Raw genomic sequence first — 19206 nt, forward strand, 5'->3', positions numbered from 1 at the left:
CGTCGAAACTTAATAGATAATTATCTTTATATTTTCTTCATATCGTAGTACATTATGTGATGTCATAATCGATAGTATAGTCTTTTGATCCAGTGGTCTCGTCACCAAATTTCACAAAATTCATAACTTTTAAACTTGTCAGATTTTCCTCAAACTTTCACTGATGTGCGCTACTAATAAAGCTGCATTCACTCAATCTACATACAGATGGATATAACAAACCTTTTCTTTCTTTCTCTCCCTCATGCGCTTGACTTTATTCTCTCTATAAGTCAACCTGAAGAGAAAAATAACTTTCCCCATATTACAGCAACACCTCCTTTATCGTTGGATGTATCACAATAATATCTTTACTGACTACCACTGTATGTCCACTCCTACTGTCTTGAGAGATGCCACATTATTCAAATACGACGAAGGTCAGCTCAATTAACTCTTTCGTAACTGTCTAGAAGTCATTTGTATGCAACGACGACGACAATCTTGATGCAATGGTCCCGAATGGGTTAATCAGTCTCAACTCCGAGAAGCGTAACTATACACATGTTCGCGTGCTAGAGTTCCCAATGCTGTCGTGAGTCTGCAGCATTGCATGTACGGAGCTCGACCGCAGCTCCGGCCCGCGAGCCCGCCACGTGCATGCACACCTTCCGACGGGCATTCACCACCTGTCCGTTCGGCTGCAAGAGAATGAATCGATATCATCGTGTAATCGATAACTACAATCTTTTACATCGCTGAACGTCAATACAAAAGGTGTACACACACACACACTAGCACAATATGTTATAGGCAAGCACTTTGAACTACTGATTTTTTTTTTTAATAAAATGAATGGATCCACATAGAGTTTGGTGATATAGTTACACATACGCAAACACAGCAGCAGCATAAATTTATCATGTGCATTCATCCCTGATAGCAAAAGAATGTCAGATGTATGCTCATTAATCATTTTCGTAATACCTCAGAAACCTACTGTTTAATCACTCCTAAATTAATAACTTCAATACATACAAGAGATCTTCTGATTGAGAAATGTTCTAGTTTTGATAGCCCGATAATGATCATTAACTTCCAATGTGCTGCGGGGATGTGGCAGTAGCTATTACTGGCCCTGTGATCCTTACAAAAGGATCACTTATAAAATTATTGTCAACTCAGTCGTAAATCTTGCATAAAAGACTGAATATCACTTCAGCTTCAAGAACGCAATTTGTAAAGTCAAAAGTTATCAGGCGGTGCTTCCATTTATGAAAAAAAAAAACATACAACATAATTTCATCAGCTGACTCTATTGAGAATAATACTTGATCTTTGATGAGGCGTATTCCCTCTTGCAGCCCCTTGAATGTATACTAGGGTGAACTGTTTTATAATAATACAATACAATCATGATAACCGCCGCCGCATATAAGCTGCAGCAAAATTTGTGCATGAGAATTCCTTGGGCAGTGTACTTGAATATTTTCTGCACTTTAATGCAATGTCACTACGAGTTTAATATAGAAAGGATTGAAGTTTCTTCTTCCTTGCCTGCCCTCCCCTGTAAATCGCTCTTCAATGTCAGATTCTCAAGATGAAACCAACCTACAACGAGTGTCATATCCTTATATAATATGACATTGCATTTACACATATCTATTCATATAAATGTGTCAATTTCCTACTCTCCTCAGAGTAGCTGTGTTGTCATTGTCCTTGTTCTTTATACCCTACGATATTCATCTCTCAGAAAAGGCAGTTGGAAATATTTCATATTTTTCACTGTGTTCATAAGACTGCATAAAGGACAAGTCCACCTTCATAGACATGTGGATTGAGTGAATGCAGCAATATTGGTAGAACACATTAGTGAGCGTTTGAGGAAACTCAGACAATCCCTTCAAAAGTTATGAATTTTTAAGTTTCTGATCAGTCACTGCTGGAGGAGAAGACTACTACAGCTGGTGATGTCACATGTGTACAACGACATAAAGAAAATACAAAGAAAATCAACATAGTTTCACTTTTCTTTCATGATAAAGGTACACTTGACCTGCCTCTTTTCGAAGGCATAAAAAATGGGGAATATATTATTAGCCTTAACATACGTCAGTGACAAGTCGAGGAAGTGTGCATTGTGAAATTCTCTTTATGTTTTCCTTATATCGACATTACATACTGTAGTAGTCTTCTCATCCAACATTGACTATACAGATGCTTTACAAACTTTTGAACGGATTGTCAGATTTTTCTCAAACTTTCACTGATGTGCTCTACTAATATTGCTGCATTCACTCAAGCCACGTGTATATGAATGTGGACTTGTCCTTTAACCCGTTGAGGACGGACTGATTTTGCTACAACACGCATTTCCCATAGACACCTGCCCAGTATACTCGGGACTCGTCCTCAACGGGTTAACTTACAGTAATTTCCCATTTTTGGGAGGAAGGCGGATTTCCAGCAGCACTGCAGTCATTTAGTAGAACCTGGAGTCCGGTCTTATCGGTGTCTAAACACAGCTCATCATTTCGAATTTCGCCAAGGTCTGTGTACTCAAAGAACTGAAAAAAAAAATAGAGTGCACATACAGTCAAACCTGTCTATAGCGCCCACACAAGGGAGACAAAAAGAGGCTATTAACCACAGGTGGCCGCTATAGACAAAATCGTTAACATGGCTTTTCTGGGGGGGGGGGGGGGGGGTTAGTGGCAGTATATGGCAGGTGATCGCTAAGGCAGATTTGACTGCATGTTTATAATCATGTAACACGAAATATTAGAGGTAGGATCAAGCAAATTCAGTACTAAGCTTGTTTGAGTGATTTAGCGTTTGTAAGCTGGTAGAAAGGGAACAAAAGAAAGAGAAACGAGGGATAACTGAGCCTCGCAGTTAGATACGTGTACGCAGGAAGCTAAGAGAGAGAAAGGTAAAAAAAAACGAAAAGCAACAGAGGGCACTATTCAACGGAAGTAATATTTTACAAACTCTTATACGGTAGGTTATGAATCTTAATAAAATTGCTACAAGGAAGTAAATATGTAAACACTAAAAAGAACTACACAGACTATATATTGAGTGAATTCTTGATGAATTAGGATAGAGGTCCAATCAATGAAACTTTCCATTTAACAAGCTTTAACTTTGCAACTGATTGTTAAATTGCCCTACATCGACGTAAATAAGCACTGAATTGATCAGTGCTTTAGTGGTAGCCATGATAAAAATCATGGGCGTACGTACTCATTGCAACTGACCGACAAATTGCCCTAAATCGACGTAAATAAAAATAAAAACATCTCGACGGAAGAATTTCATGCATTAGAATAATTACGCAGTACCCGCTGCATACTGTAAGGATTAGAACCAACACTTGCTGTCGGGCGGAAGTTCGGTGGTGTAGTGGAGATTACGCCTGTCCGGAGATCACGAGGTCGTAGGTAGGTTCGAATTCTGCTCGAGTAAATGTACGCCCATTATTTTTTATCATGGCTACTACTAAAACACTGATCAATTCAGTGCTTATTTACGTCGATTTAGGGCAATTTGTCAATCAGTTGCAATGAAAACATCTCGACTGAAGAATTTCATGAAGTTTTAACTTGTTTCGACTAGATAGTAAGCAGTTCTCCACTTGTGTCGGGAAGTATCAGTGTAGCAGGAGCGATGAAAAACTAAATTCGCTTCGGATGCCTCTCTTGCTTGTTTTCTGTTCGATGATATGACTCGCTATACTGTACAACATTCGCCATGTCCAGGTACCAAAATTGTCATATTCACTTGCCATTGAAGTAAAACTGGAGAGAAGTAATGCAGAATTAACAAGCTTTCTACAGATTTTATGCGCAGAACGATGTGTCAAAAAACAGGTATTTAAATCAGGTACAGTTTTGCTTTTGTTTTTTTCTTACTAGCTGTATCATCATTTGTATTCAGTCATACATTTTCTACCATCCTTTCCACTTGTAAGAGTCTCCAGACCATAAATAAAAACTAAAAAAGGAGGGAAAAGACACGTCGGGAGTATAACGATACTCATGTTTTTTGACAGGCTAACTTTGGTTTACCGTTTCGCACAGCCTCATCCAGCTTTAACTAGTCTACCATGGTCTATAAGCCATTGATGTGTACAGTGCACTCCCGTTATAACGAACCCGATTATAACGAAGTTCCGGTCACAACGAAGTAAAAATTCAGGCTGCGACATTATCCACTCTATGTATTGTTATTGTTTATTTGCTCGGTTCTAACGAAATTTCGATATAACGAAAGAAAGCTGCCGGTCTCGAGGACTTCATTATAACGGGAGTCAACTGTATTTATGATTTCGACTACCTCTTCGTCTCCCTTGGTCTTCTTATCATATTCCCTAATGAGGATAGCGCTAAATTGTAATGATCTTGACAGAAATACCAACCTGGTTACCCCCAAGTCCATGGCAGCCCCATACAATCAATTGTTTTCCAGCCTGTCCGTTCTGGTCATTAGAGTCCAGGCACAACTTCGCCCCGATATTGCGGAACTGCAAAAAGCGAAGGATAATAATTATAAAACATTCATGTATGAATTACAGCTCAACGAAGTCATGTTATCATTCAAAATTTTTTTTTCCGAGTTATCTGTAAATAATGCAGGCAATCATTAATGTGGATATACTCTTAACTTGTAGAAAGGAATCTTTGTTAATATAAAGATTAAAATGGCGGCTAATGGGGTATGTATCCTAATTAAATTTTAAAGAAACGTATATATATATATATATATATATATATATGCTCTTTGTGAAGAGCTACAAACAAGAAATAGCAGTGTGGACATTCAAAAGGATGGTATAGTTTTGGGTTGGGATGCGGGAATCAAATTTTTGCGAGATAATTAGAAACTACTTGGACATATTGACACGCATACAATTCTAAGAGGAATTCAAAGTTTATTTGATGAAAATCGGTTTTGCAATGGCTGAGATCTCCAAAAACGAAGTTAAACAAAGTAAAACAAAGTTGCCCTTATAAAAGGTCGGTCCCGCCTGTTATTAGGACCTGGTTTTTGGATATCTCAGTCATGTCAAAACCAATTTTCACCAAATAAACTTTTAATTCTTCTTAAAATTGTATGTTGTTCCATTTTTATTGAGAGGTTTCTCATTATCTCACAAAAAAAGATAGACATCTAAAGCCCCATCTCCAACAAAACTATACCATCCCTTTAGTTATGGGTTTCTCCCCTTGGTTTACTTGTCCCTTGATGACTGAAACGTAGGTCTTACCTGTACCGTCTGCCGAACTACAGCCTCTTTATCTGGAATGTACAACTCTGGGTATACGTTATTCAGGTACCAGCTGAAATTCTTGCAACCTAGCGACTCCCTGAGCTTTCTCCTCCCGGACACGTCCCCGTAGTTTGCCCTCCGCAGATGCGGCAGACGATTGTAAAAATTTTCTTTGTATTCGTCGGTCCATACCTATAGCGGTGAATAGAACAAGGGGAGTTGGAGGATTTCGTTACAACTGAATTTGTCTGGTTTTTTTTAATCTTTTAGAACGACATGTTTAAGGGACATGTGATCTGTGCATACGATGTCCTATACATCTTCCGTGTGCCTCTTGTGAAATCTGACAGGACCACAGATGGAGACCTATTTGAAGATGTGTCTACTTTGAACCTCATTCTCAATCGGGCATTCAATAACGTCCGATAAGCAATATAATAGAGGGCTTTGTGTTAAGCTGCTCTATCTCTGATGAGAATACGTCATACAGTGCGCTCCCGTTATAACGAACACAGTTATAACGAAATTCTGGTTACAACGAAGTAAAAATTAGGGCCGCAACATTATCTGTTCTATGTTTTTTTTTTCTTTTTTTTTTTATTGTGTATTTGTTCGGTTATAACGAAACTTCGATATAACGAAAGAAAACTGCCGGCCCCGAGAACATCGTTATATCGTTATATCGTTATATCGTTACATCGTTGTTGTTGTTGTTGTTGTTGTTGTTGTTGTTGTTGTTGTTGTTGTTGATGTTGTTGTTGTTGTTGCTGTTGTGCAGGAAGAGGGTCAGAAAGAAACCGTCTTTGCATATCCTAATCATGATTCACAACTTTTGCAGCAAGATGTCAGAAGTTGTTCGAGCTTGGCATCTAAAAGTGACTGCATGTTGAGTAGTAGGAAGTAGAAAATAATAATCATCATATCACAATAAGCTCAAATGCCTTTTTCCGTTAAAGGGGATTTTCATTTCAGGAAAAAACAAGGTATACTACATTCGTCGACATACATAAAGAGACAATGCTGTTACAAATTGTCAGGCCATCGGAAGCAGTGCAAATGTTTGCACCACAGCGGTGACCTTTTCTAAGAGTTGTTCACATGGGGGCGCCCTTTACCTCCACGACACGCATCGCATTGTGTTCGGCCACCTCGATCGGATGCTTGCCGAGAAAATTGTAGGGAGATGTTTGGCGATACACGTGCCCCACACGAGAACACGGGATGATCTCGATTGATCCGCCGCACATCCAGACCTGAAATGAGAATTGCAACGTCCTTCGAAAAAAGTAAGTCAAGTTTGCCCTATGAGACTAGGAACATAAACTTCCTCTTACTCAATCAAAACGAAGAAATTCGTACCATTTTATCAGACATGACGATTGCAGATGTGATAACAATATTCATGATTCTAAATTGATGAAATGCCAATCAGTTGCAAAAATATTCATCTTCTCATTCGTTCTTAAAATGAAGATAGTGACAACAAAAACAATGATAATGACGCTAATTTATAATGATAATGACAGCAGTATGCCGATAAAGAAGATGAAAAATAAAGATAATGATACAATAAGGTGAATTATTATGATCATTGATATTGCTTCTATCAGTATATGCACATCAAACAGACATACAATATCCCTTACATCCCTTATATCCCCTTATTTGACCCAAGTGTATAGTCCATAATGAGTACAAAATGAAACACGTGATGAGTATGAACTTATATCTCCTTCGAGAATATGTACGCTGGGTGTAAGGTTCCGAATCCGAGATTTCCCTTTTTACAAATATAGAGCCTCACCCCGATACACCACAGGGCTCACAAGTTGCCCTCACCTTCACAGATTCTTCTAGGTTTTCGCCACCCCACACTTCCATACCCTGGTCGTAGCCGCCAAGCTTAAAGAAGAAGTCCCGGTACATGGACAGTAGCCCGCCCGGCATAGCAGGAGTCCTATAATGGTCGAGACGGTCGCACAAGAGGGAGAGAGGCCTGTTATGTATGCTGGAAGGTCATGCATAACATCTGACTCCTTTAAACCTTGTTAATAACGAGCTATCAGGATTTACCTGTTGCTAGCATACAAATGCCACACCTAAAATCCCCCAGTTTGCGAGTATTACTAGCTGTTAAATTGCATTATCGGGCAAGCCTCATGCAAGCTTCCTAGGTGCCAGGATGTGCACAAAATGGCGTCAGAATTTTTGACTTAGTCTCTTTGGAAGATTCGGGACTCAAAAAGTTTCCATGCAATCGTCAGTACTCAACTACTTTACCACATGCTTACAGGAAAAGAACAGAACGCCATTGCTCAATACCAGCTACATCGTTCACCCAAAGCATTGACACTACGTTGTTGCTACTTATGCTACGCGAGATGTGGGCGATAATATTAAGCACAATAATTATGTCATGCATGGGAAACAATGACATTTGCCTTCGTTCTAGAGTTTTTGTCTCATAATAAAAGACAAATTGATGATGTGGAATTTTTATTTCATTCTTTAATTTTTTTTTAGTCCTATTCTATCACGTCAAACGGATCTACATAATCATTAGTTCTATTCATTTGAGGAACACTCGAATTGAGAAGGCCTAGACAGTGTTCCACGATATTTTCTGATCTATCTGCTGTCTTCGCAGTGCATTTCATTGTATTTTGTTAAAAAAACACAAAAACTCATATAAATAATCATACAAGTTGTTCTTTTCATCTCTCTCTCTGTCTGTCTCTCTCAATATAATTATGTCCTTCTCTGCTCTATCCATGTCTCTGATTTCCATAAAGAGAATGGAAATAAAATCCTTACTTGATTGGTTCAACTCTTGATCTCCTGTTCCTGTAATCAGGCACGGGCTTCCAGCGGTATTCGAATCTCCAGTTGAAACCACCCCGCTGAAGCGGTTCGGCGACCACACGGTAGTTGAAGGTGTCCTTGTCGATCTCATCAACGACGGGCATGACCACGGCTGTCTTTTCCTCTGAGAGACGTGCCAGCAGCGGCTCAAGCCAACCCATCATAACCTACAAGTCACAGAAAAGTTAGTTTTATGTAACTTTCTTTTCTCATGTGTCCATTAAGTAACACTTAAGTCCTTTGGTATTCGTAGGACTAAGCAATAACTTGTACGTAGGCCTACTGGACTCTTAAGGGCACAGACTTTAGAGTGCTCGAACATGCGCACAATATTATGTACGCTCTACAGAGAGCACACCCGATGCTCAAAGCGAGACGTCCCTTGCGGGCAGGATCCAGGACCCTCTTCAGTGCCCTTCGGGATTAAATATGCTCTTTAAGATGCTATTTTAGAATTTTAACCTACAAAAAAAAGGTATTACAAAACTTAAAGTTGGGCCTAGGAAAGCTTAATTTTAATCTGGAAAAAGTCATCTTATGCGGGAACACCAAGCTATATAAGGCGGGAGATTGTAAGCAAGTAATGATCTCAAAGCAAGAGATCTCCCGCCAAAAGTGAGAGAGTTGGCGTCTTTGTGTTCGTTGCTTTGTTTAGTTCTTTGACTATGTGGTTTGTTCCTTTTTTTTTGTCATAGCAAAACGAGTCTCACCTCACCTCTACGTGGGAGTCGAGGAACGTGAACGTCGGTGCGCTGGCTTCTTCGACGCCCAACATCCGGGCCTTGATGAGACCGTACCTCTGCCGGGACCGTATTATTCTGATTCTCGCAGTATGGATGTTGGCAATATAATCTTCGAGCGGTTCTAGGAGATGCTCTAAATTGATATGATATGAAAGAAGCGAAATTAGATCCACTGCTGTCTGAAATCAAAAACATTCAGAGCACTCCCGTTATAACGAACACAGTTATAACGAAATTCCAGTAATACACCGAAATAAAAACCCAGGCCGCAACATTATCCGCTCTATAATTCTTATTGTTTATTTGTTCAGTTATAACGAATTCGATACAGTGCACTCCCATTTTAACGAACACGGTTGTAACGAAATGTCGGTTACACCGAAATAAAAAATCAGGTCGCAACCTTATTCGCTCTATAATTTTTGTTGTTTATTTGTTCGGTTATAACGAAATTTCGATATAACGAAAGAAAACTGCCAGTCCCGAGGATTTCATTATAACGCGAGTCCACTGTATTTCAAAGAGAGTGTATGGACGAAGTGGACGACGGACTGGTAAATACAATTCTAAACGATTTACTCAGTCGATTTTGTCTTCTTTTGCCGAAACTCGGAATTGTCAGTCTAAACATGCGAAATCACTTGTTTGATGCATCATCATCATCATTATTATCATCATCATCATCATCATCATAATGGTAATGATAGTAATAATGATGATTATAATTAATATTTCCAATGCCCACTTTTTGACAATATGTCACTCAAGGCGCTAAATGATTGATGCATTATAATCACTCCACAGCATAAGCCAAATGAATAAATTAAATTAATAGAGAAATCTAACAAAAACACAATGCAAATGATAACTATAAGATTTTCCATACTCCTTAATAAGCAGATGATACTTATGGCTTAAAAGGAGAGTTTGAATATTATTAATGTTCCTAATGCTACCAGGCAGCCTGTTCCACATGGTTGGTGTTACGTAGTAGCATAGTATAAGCAAAAAGGAAGGAAAATGTTGATAGCAAACCAAAATTTTAAGTGAAAGAACCTCTTGGTTATCAAAAAGAAGAAAAAAAATCACAGCAATATACGCATACTGTGTTCATTTGCTATTAGTTTATACCTGCTGTATTCACAAGTTTGTACAGGGTGGACGCCTGTGGCGTAGCCAGGTAGAAAACACATTGAAATGTAATTGTTGTGTTCCTCTACTAAGTTGAGAGAGACAGCAATGGGGGAACCCAAAATGGTTATACGAATAATGTCAAATGGATGTATGAGAACTGGAATCCTCGGGATGTTGACGTTGGTCCCAGTTCAACACATGTTTTTGACGGAGAAACCGTGGCAGGAATGTCCGCTAATCATAACCCATTGTACTCCAATAAGACAGTTGAGGGCGTATTACTATTCAACACCACAGTGGGACAAACAGTATCTGATTCGTATTCCAGACGGGTAAAATACGAGTTTTCCATACATACGCTGCAGCAGTAGCCACGCATACTCTCTTAAAGCAGGAAGAGTGACTCGTAGAATAGAAGGCGTATTTACGAACTGGAAATGACGTTGTAAGTCCATCGTGAAAAGTCATTGCCCGTGTGTCAAGATGTTTTCTTCCGAAGATTGTTTTGCTAACATTGTCTCGTTATTGGCCATGTGGCTGCTTATCAACACTTTAATCCAATAGTCGACTCAGATTACAGAACTGCACTGCAGCAAATAAGCAAACTATAAATGAAAATGAGGAGTACTGTAGAAAATGTTTAGATAAAACGTGCACTAATAACAATAAGGAAAAATACTTATGTCTCGAAATGATTGACACGTTACAAGTGTAGAGGACCCTCTCGTACAAATCCAGCAACTGACCCGTATATAACGAAGTTGAAAACGAAAATTTACAATGTGTCAAACCAGAGGTATCAAGATCGTCAGACATGGTATTAAGTGCCGTTTGCTGAGTGTAAGTCTATATATGCAGAGAATATGAAGGCAGCTTTTATAATGATAAACTATTGATTTACCCATCGTGCTGGCGTCGTCAACGAGAATAATTTCCTTGATCAGACGTAGAGGGCTCCTGTCTAGGATGCTATTTAGTGTTCGCAGGAGCGTCGACCACGCCTCGTTGTGAAAACAAATGATTATGCTGGTCGTTGGCAAGTCAAAAGGATACGTCAGATTTTTGCACCTGGAAATAAATGAATCAGTGAGGAACATGTCAAGTTTGTCTAACCGTCGAAGGGCATATTCTCAACATCGACTTGTAAACGTAGCAAACTTTGTGCGTTCTATTTTTACTGTTTTTTAAGTGTGCTCTTTTTACTGTTTTTTAAGTGTGCTCTTGAAAAAGACAGATCTTATTTGCATTCATACTTGCTATTGTGTCTCGCAAAGGCAAAACTAGGTCTATTAATCATACAGTGTTGTCAAAGAGATCTGTATCCCATTATGAGACAAACGTTATCACTTAGTGGAAATTTTGTAGATTGTGTAATCATGAAAATCAACAAAGTTGGCGCCTTTTGAAACTCATATTATCGTAAATGGCATATTGTAACGTAGCTATCAAAGCATGACTTCAGAAATCCACTGTTCTCCTTTATCACATTCCACAGCGATGACGAACTATCAAAAGAATACGAAAGAGCAAGAGATATTCCATTGATTTTGCATTTGTTTAGTGCCAGTTGATTTTATCCCATCAGCTTCTGCGCGGTTAAGAAAACAGAGAGAAACTTCCAGATTATGAGTAAATCACTACTGGCTGTACGTAGGGAGGAAAAAGTCGGACAAATAGAATGGGAAAATTTAAGATATGATTTATAATTACTCATCGTATCTGCCATCCTTCAGTGTTCTGTGAAGAGAGATTTTACTGCTGACCAGTTCGTTGAATGAGTGTTTCTTGAATCGCGCTTCTTCCATGTTTTTTTCCGCAGCCGTCAGTCGCAGTTTGATGCCGCGCCCGAGGTCACCGAGTTTCCTCACATCCGCTTCCGGGAGGTTATCGTAGACTGGGATTCGAGTGCTGTTAGCCCGGAGATGCAGCCTCGTTCCTTTGTTTCGTTCTGTTCTCTCGCCCCTCTTATTGGCGGCTGTACTAGATGAAGTAACAGTGAAGGTCGTCTTGTCATCGATGTGATCCAAAAACACCGATAAGACATGTTCATTAATTCTAATAAAGATCTTTCTTCACTTCAGTTCAATTCAGTTCAAATCAAATGATTTTATTTCCATATAAAGTAATACAACGCAATATACATAAGGCTTACATGGGTACATAATATTGTAAGGAAATTTGAATCACATAAGCTTCAACAATACATGAATACAATATTATAATAATTATTATTATTCTTCTGGAGACTACTTCTTTAAAGGGACCATGCAATAATAATAATAATAATAATAGCTGGTTTTTATATAGCGCATTTCACACACTTCAGGGTTTCAATGCGCTTTACAGACTATTATTACCCCGGTCACTGGATACATTATTTCCAACCAGCACTAACAGTGCTCATTCTCCACTCCCTGGGGAGCATTCCAGCCAGTCGCAGCCATTTTTACAGGCGCGCACATGCTCATCAACCAACATAAGCTTTCTCATCCTACCGGGTACCCATTTATACTCCTGGGTGGAGAGCAGCAATGTGGATAAAGTGCCTTGCTGAAGGGCAAACGTGTCGGGCTTGGCATGGGCTCGAACCCACGAACCATACCACGCTCATGTCGTTCACAGACGAGCGCTCTTATCCACTCAGCCACGACACCTCCACAATAGAAATTAATGCATGTTGACTTGTTTTGAATCATAAAACCCTGATCATCACTTATGTGGCCAAAATAATATCTGAATATGTGCCATATATCTAAAGGACAAGTTCACCTTCATAGACATGTGGGTTGAGCGAATGCAGCAATATTAGTAGAACACATCAGTGAGAGTTTGAGCAAAATCGGACAATCCGTTAAAAAGTTATGAATTTTTGAAGTTTCTGCTCAGTCACGGCTGGATGAAAAGACTACTATAGCTTGTGACGTCACATGAGTACAACGATATAAAGAAAGAATAAAGAATATTCAACATATTTCAATTTTTCTCGCATAACAAAAGAACACTCGACTTCTCTCTTTCAGAAGGCGGAGGGGGGAATAATATTACCCTTAACATACGTCAGTAGCAAGTCGAAGAAATGTACACTTTATTCAAAAAGTAAAGTTTTGTGAAATTCTTTTTTTTTTCCTTATATAGTTGTACGCATGTGACATCATACACTGTAGTAGTCTTCTCTTCCAGCAGTGACTGCGCAGATACTTAAAATATTCGTAACTTTTGAACGGATTGTCCAATTTTCCTCAAACTTTCACTGATGTGTTCTACTAATATTGCTGCATTCTCTCAATCCTTATGTATATGAAGGTGGACTTGTCCTTTAACAATGATATTACAAATTATTTTTCTCCAGATATACTTGGAAATGCCCACAAAAACCTTCCAAACTGAAATTCTCCTGGCGACATCATCTGTCAATCATTGTTAAAATACTAATATGATAAACAAAAGACATTGGAATACACCTTTGCCTTTAACGAAACACATCGCAGGGAAACATGGAAGTTATGCTACGTCTAACGAAGGTGTATTCCAACCTCTTTTGTTTGACATACATGTATCATCAACATTTTAGTTATGAAGGGCAGATGGTGTCATTGGCAGATATCTTAGTCCGGAAAGCTTTCGTGGGTGTATCGAAGTAATGTGAAGAAGAGTAAAAGAAAGAATTTTCATAAATAGGTAGATACTCATTTTGGCTCATAAGACTTAGTGATGATGAAGGCATCATGAATCAACACTAGTCAGCATGCGCATGATTATAGTTGTTCCTCTCAGTAGTTACTCTACGATTCTTCCTTTGCCAGACTGTTTTTGCTTTTTCCCAGCCTAAAACGAACTCAAGACATTCAACAGATTTGTTGTCATGACAGTGTAGGTAGTCAAGTCATAGATGTAAACATCCGGGTTACATGGAGCCTACTTTGACGTTAGATTCGTTAGAGAGTATGAAGAATGCGTATGATAGGGAGCAAAATTGCCTTATCTCTCGGGGAAAGTATCTGACGTACCTGCCATCTGGTTCTCAATACTCTTTTGCATGACCTCTGCAACGCCTTCAGCCGGCGGTCGCGTCACGCGACGAACAGCTTCAGCTCCGGCGTCTCGGGAGTTCCTTCCATCATCATGTGGGATTCTTAGTCTTGGATTATCACCTGTTGAATATCCATTCCTCGCATCATTTCTGCGTAATGGGGGATGGGACGTTTAAATTATGAAGTAAGCTAATTCTGATTATGAGAACGGGTGCTCACAGTGGTAAATACAACGTTTCAAAGCTAGTTGTATACTTGTGAAATTATATGGTTACTGGGATGGAACTTTCTTTGTAGTAACAGAACGACCTATAGTTATGACGTCACAGAATCATCGCATGATTCAAGAAGTAAGTAATTCCTCCGATACGCGTAGTCTGAGAAGGAAAAGAACGTTTGTTCACGTGACTGATGTAAGTTTTGTTTTTTTCTGTTCAATGCTAGTATACAAACTACGTATTTGGAATTATTTTTCATTATGTTGTCTAAAGAAGTCAGTGCTCTCAATAAAGCGAGGAGATTATGCTCTTCCTCCCTGACACACACGCGCACACACACACGAACGAACATTACGTACACAGCTTGGAGAAGCTGATTATCGACAATACATTTTAACTGTCATCGTCATCAGCTATAGTTGCCTCGCCCACGTATATTAGCGATCTTTAGATCTGCGACGCGAACGCTAAGACGACACAGTCTCCAGGGATGGACAATGGAAAAGCTGTTTCGGGGAATGAGCAGAACACCATTTTTGTCGAATTAGCGTCGTCGTAGCGTTCGCATCAAAGATCAAAAGCTCGTTTAACTAGTATCACGAATGGGAGCGGTCAACAGATCTCTACTGATGATTTAAGATAAACAGGAAGGTCCTGAGATAAATAAGCACACAACACTGAAAAAGAGCGTATCTCACTTGTGCGGTGCTCTGCTCTCCGAAGCTGTGCTGTCAATGTTACGAATGCCGGAAGTGACGACATCATGACGCAGATGAACGACAATGAATAAGATATTTGTTACCAAGCAAGTGGTTGCCACGCACACCAAAAACGGCACTCCATGGAAACGTCTGCACATCATGTTCATCTTCTGACTGAATCGACAGAAGCGCTCTCTGAAACAGGAAAAGAAAAGAAAAAAAATAAACTGTTCAGAAGATCACCATAGATTAAAGGACATGTTCACCTTAATATGCATATGGACTGAGTAGATGCAGCAATATTAGTACAATGTAGTACATATCACTAAAAAAAAAATAAAAATGAGGAATACCAGACAGTCCATTCAAAAGCTATGAATTTTTAAAGTTTCTACGCAGTCACTGCTGGATGAGAAGACTACAGTTTGTGATATCACATGTATAAAGAGAATTCCACAAAATTTCCATTTTCTGAAAAAAAGTAAACATTCCCTCAACTTGCTATACTTATGAATGTTAGGGTAATATCATCCATCTGCCTTGTCAGAGAGGCAAGTAAAGTGCTTTTTTGATATGCATTAAAAGTGAAAATCTGTTGAATTTTTTTCTTGTTCTACGCATGTGACATCCCAAGCTGTAGTATTCTTTTCATCCAGCGATGGCAGTAATGAAACTAAAAAAAAAAAGAAGAAAAATCAATATTTATATCAGGGAACTTGTCCTTTAATGACTCGCCCCCATCGTTAAAGGAACAGAGTAAATTCTGAGCACGTATTATGCTGTTCGCCGTGCAATACCCTGTACACTACCAATGCATCATGACATCCAGTGGGTGTAATGCTCTTACAATGCACACGAGGATTATCACTCATGTAATTGAAAATATTCCAATTTGAGGATTTTTCGGAAGAATCATCTGTTTTGAATGTATTCCTTTTTCACTTTACGGGATGGGTGTCCCAGGTGAGGTAAAGGACGTTTTACGCTTGTATACAATCATTGCAAATCAAAAGAAAGAAGTGTTTTTAGGATATGATGTTTTAGGTTTAATCATTAAGGTATAGAGATTTCTCTGAGGCAGGCCAAAGAATTTTCCTCTTATTCGTGATGCAAAGGAGCATAAATATCACACAAGATTCTTATGACAAATGACATTTCATCAAATTACATCAATAAATGAGTACTGACCATACATACAAAAACGACTACTCTGACACAGAGAATATTGTAAAAAAAGAATAAGAGAGAATTACAACATACCATATCTTGTAATCAGTACCCAAGGCCAAATTCATTTGTCAACTTAGCGAATGCATCAATACTAGTAGAGATAGGATACAGCAGTGCAATTTGAGGAAAACCTGACAATTTGTTCAAAAATTATATGAATATTTGAATTCTCGCTGGAAGAGAAGTCCACATCAGTTCATGAAGCCACTTCACGACGACTTTAAAAAAAAACTCAATTTGACATGTTTTCCTTCAAATATATATATATATCAGGTATATATTTATCATAGGTATATATATATATATATATATATATATATGAGCATATTTACATGTATTTGAGTATAATTTTTCTTTTAAGGCCCGAATTTGATGATTTTCCACTATCATAGGGTGTGTACCTGTACGAAAGAAAGAATAATGCACGTGGGTAAAAGAAAATACGGTGGGTTGATGACGCTATCGTTGAGTAGGGTGACGAATATGAATATGAATATAAATATCAATATGAATAAACCTTTTTTTATATATTCATATTCACCACTATCACCTTCCTCGCCGATAGCATCTTCATCAATCCACCATTTTTTTCTTCTACCATCATATATTATTCATTCCGAAAGGATAGGTGTACATGATGATATGATAATGGTGACGACGATGATGGTGATGATAATGATGAAGATGACGATAATGATGATGATGATGATGATGATGATGATGACGAAAATTATGATGATGGTGATGCTGACGACGATGATGATGATGATAACGTTGGTGGTGGTGATGATGACGATAATGATGACGATAATGATAGCAATGTTCGTGATTGTGATTTTAATGCAGAGTAAAGAAATGATTTTGTCGAATGCTATAGAGCGCAGATGATCATGACATCTGCACTTCACTTCAAAAATCTATCACAGTCGTGTAATTGATTGCCAGCAAACAGATCATTCATTCATTCATTTTCATTTCATTTATTTCATTTCCAACAACATTTTCATGCACAAAATAACACAACATCAATACAATGTCGTAACAAAGAAAAATTATACAGTATGTGCCAAAAAAAAAAAACAATCGGATTTTCGCATCAATAGCTTCCAATATGATTAAACTGTGTGAATGCTATTTCAGGGTCTAAAATATAACATCTTGCCTACATTTTACAGAAAACCCCGTTCAATTTGGTTAAGTGGTCACAGAAAATGTGGATTGTTGTAAAGCATGTCATGGGTCTGATTCTTCCACGTTTAGCACTAGGATGCTCTTGGAACTGCAGATATAAATTTGTGAACACAATGGACAGAACCTAGAGGGGAGGGATTCCTTACTTGCTCTACAAAATCCTCATTTCTCTTTGACCACTGAAGCAAATCGGATGGGGTTTCCTGTAAGATGTGGGTAATAAGTTATAGTTTCATATCCTGAAATTATGTTTGGATTGACTCACAATTTTTAAAGTTATCGTTGCGGAGGGTCCCGTTGTATTTTTTTTTTTTTTTGGTGGGGGGGGGGGACATACGGTAGTCTTACCGAAAAATTAACTTTTAGGTTTAAATGGAGTCAAGTTTACAGACGATTAGACATGAAAATAGAGATGGTCGCTTTCAAAATTATTCTTCACAAACATCTACGGATTTCAAATTCCAAAACGTTTATGGACTTAAAAATTCGAAGGGAGGCTGTTGATATGAAACCTTCTATTTCCGAACAAATATCATATTTGTTATAAACTAGTCCATTCACGTACTTCGAAGTTTTTATGATAACAGCCGTTTGAGGGTAACTTGCACTGAGATAAATTTTAATATAGAAAAGCGGCTGAAAAAGTGGCTATAGCAAAACAACCTGTAGCATATGCTTACTTTTTCTTCAGCTCTATACTAACGATACAGAAGGGCTCTGAGGAAATGATTAATAAAAATGCGTTATCATGATCCTATCCCTCTTCAAAATGGGGTATGTGAGTGTGTGTGTGTGTGCGTATGTGTGTGTGTGTGTGTGTGCGTGTATGTATGTGTTCATTGGGAGAGAGAGAAAGGGGGAGAGAGGAAAGATAGAGAGGGAGAGAGAGGAATTAGAGATGTACAATAGAAAAATGATGGGAGAAAAAAAAAGAGCCAGTGTAACTTCGCTGTTGCTGCGACAGGCCTATGCGGCACACAGGTGAGCTGTGAAACAATGGCGTGAAGATTGTGTGAACTTTGTACGCCAGCACTGGCTTAGTACACACAAACTTTGAGTGTGTATGCGTGCTTGCGTAAATGTGGTGTGTGTCCCAACGAAGCAAATCAAGCCCTTGAGGTACAGTAAGAAAACGAAGGGTGAAAAAAAAAAGCACAGCAAAGGCTGAATAATGTGTCAATTACAACTTCTTATGCCTCGAACTGGTGTTCATAATTCTACAGTCTGGGAGGATTGTTTGCTAATTTATTTGTTTGTTTGTATGCATTTATTCTGCTTCTCAAATCAAATTGAAATAGAATTACATTATTGTAAATAATCAAACAAAGCAAAACTAAATGACAAAGGAACAAAACAATCTCACACTACAGCGTTACCATTATGGTATATTTATGTTTCCATAAATCATGAAAGGCAGAATAGGCCTACATCTGATTCAACAAGGAAGCAGGGTGTAAGCATGTCTTGACTGGGCTAACGGCCTGACAGATTGTATACGATTGTGTACGGCCCGAGCTCGAGCATGAGAGCAAATAGATTAAGAAACAAACAAACCATGAATATATCAACAGTGGATTGGGAAGTACAGGTGGTTTGTAAATAGATATTAATTTATGCGTTGGTGGAAGGCAGGAAGAAAATGCAATAAAGGTTCCGAAAAATGAAGGATTACATCCATTGATCTGCATTGTAATTTTACGAAAAGTTTGAAAAGTTCGGTTGGGTTATGAAACTATGCTCTATTTCGATACTGCAGCAGTTTTGTTTATACTGACCTACACTTATTTTGCTGTAAATGACTGCTTACCAGAAAGGAGATACATGTGCTATCGTTTAAAAAAC

General features: G+C 38.5%; 1 protein-coding gene across 1 annotated transcript; it reads right to left on the bottom strand.

Annotated features, from left to right (window-relative positions):
• Nucleotides 1–554: 554 nt before the first annotated feature.
• Nucleotides 555–15104, bottom strand: LOC139733301 (polypeptide N-acetylgalactosaminyltransferase 4-like). The gene is made up of 12 exons (XM_071644139.1): nt 14941–15104; nt 14001–14173; nt 11704–11968; nt 10895–11061; nt 8832–8992; nt 8069–8283; nt 7094–7211; nt 6370–6507; nt 5252–5446; nt 4403–4507; nt 2412–2549; nt 555–680 (listed from the first exon to the last, which is right to left on the bottom strand). Exons 1-12 carry the CDS (start codon nt 15102–15104, stop codon nt 555–557), a joined length of 1965 nt encoding a protein of 654 aa, XP_071500240.1.
• Between the last annotated feature and the right edge of the window lie 4102 nt (nt 15105–19206).

The sequence above is a fragment of the Diadema antillarum genome, unplaced genomic scaffold (assembly GCF_040938485.1).
Source record: "Diadema antillarum isolate AM-2024a unplaced genomic scaffold, OU_Dant_1.0 seq00000467_RagTag, whole genome shotgun sequence".
Classification (NCBI taxonomy): domain Eukaryota; kingdom Metazoa; phylum Echinodermata; class Echinoidea; order Diadematoida; family Diadematidae; genus Diadema; species Diadema antillarum.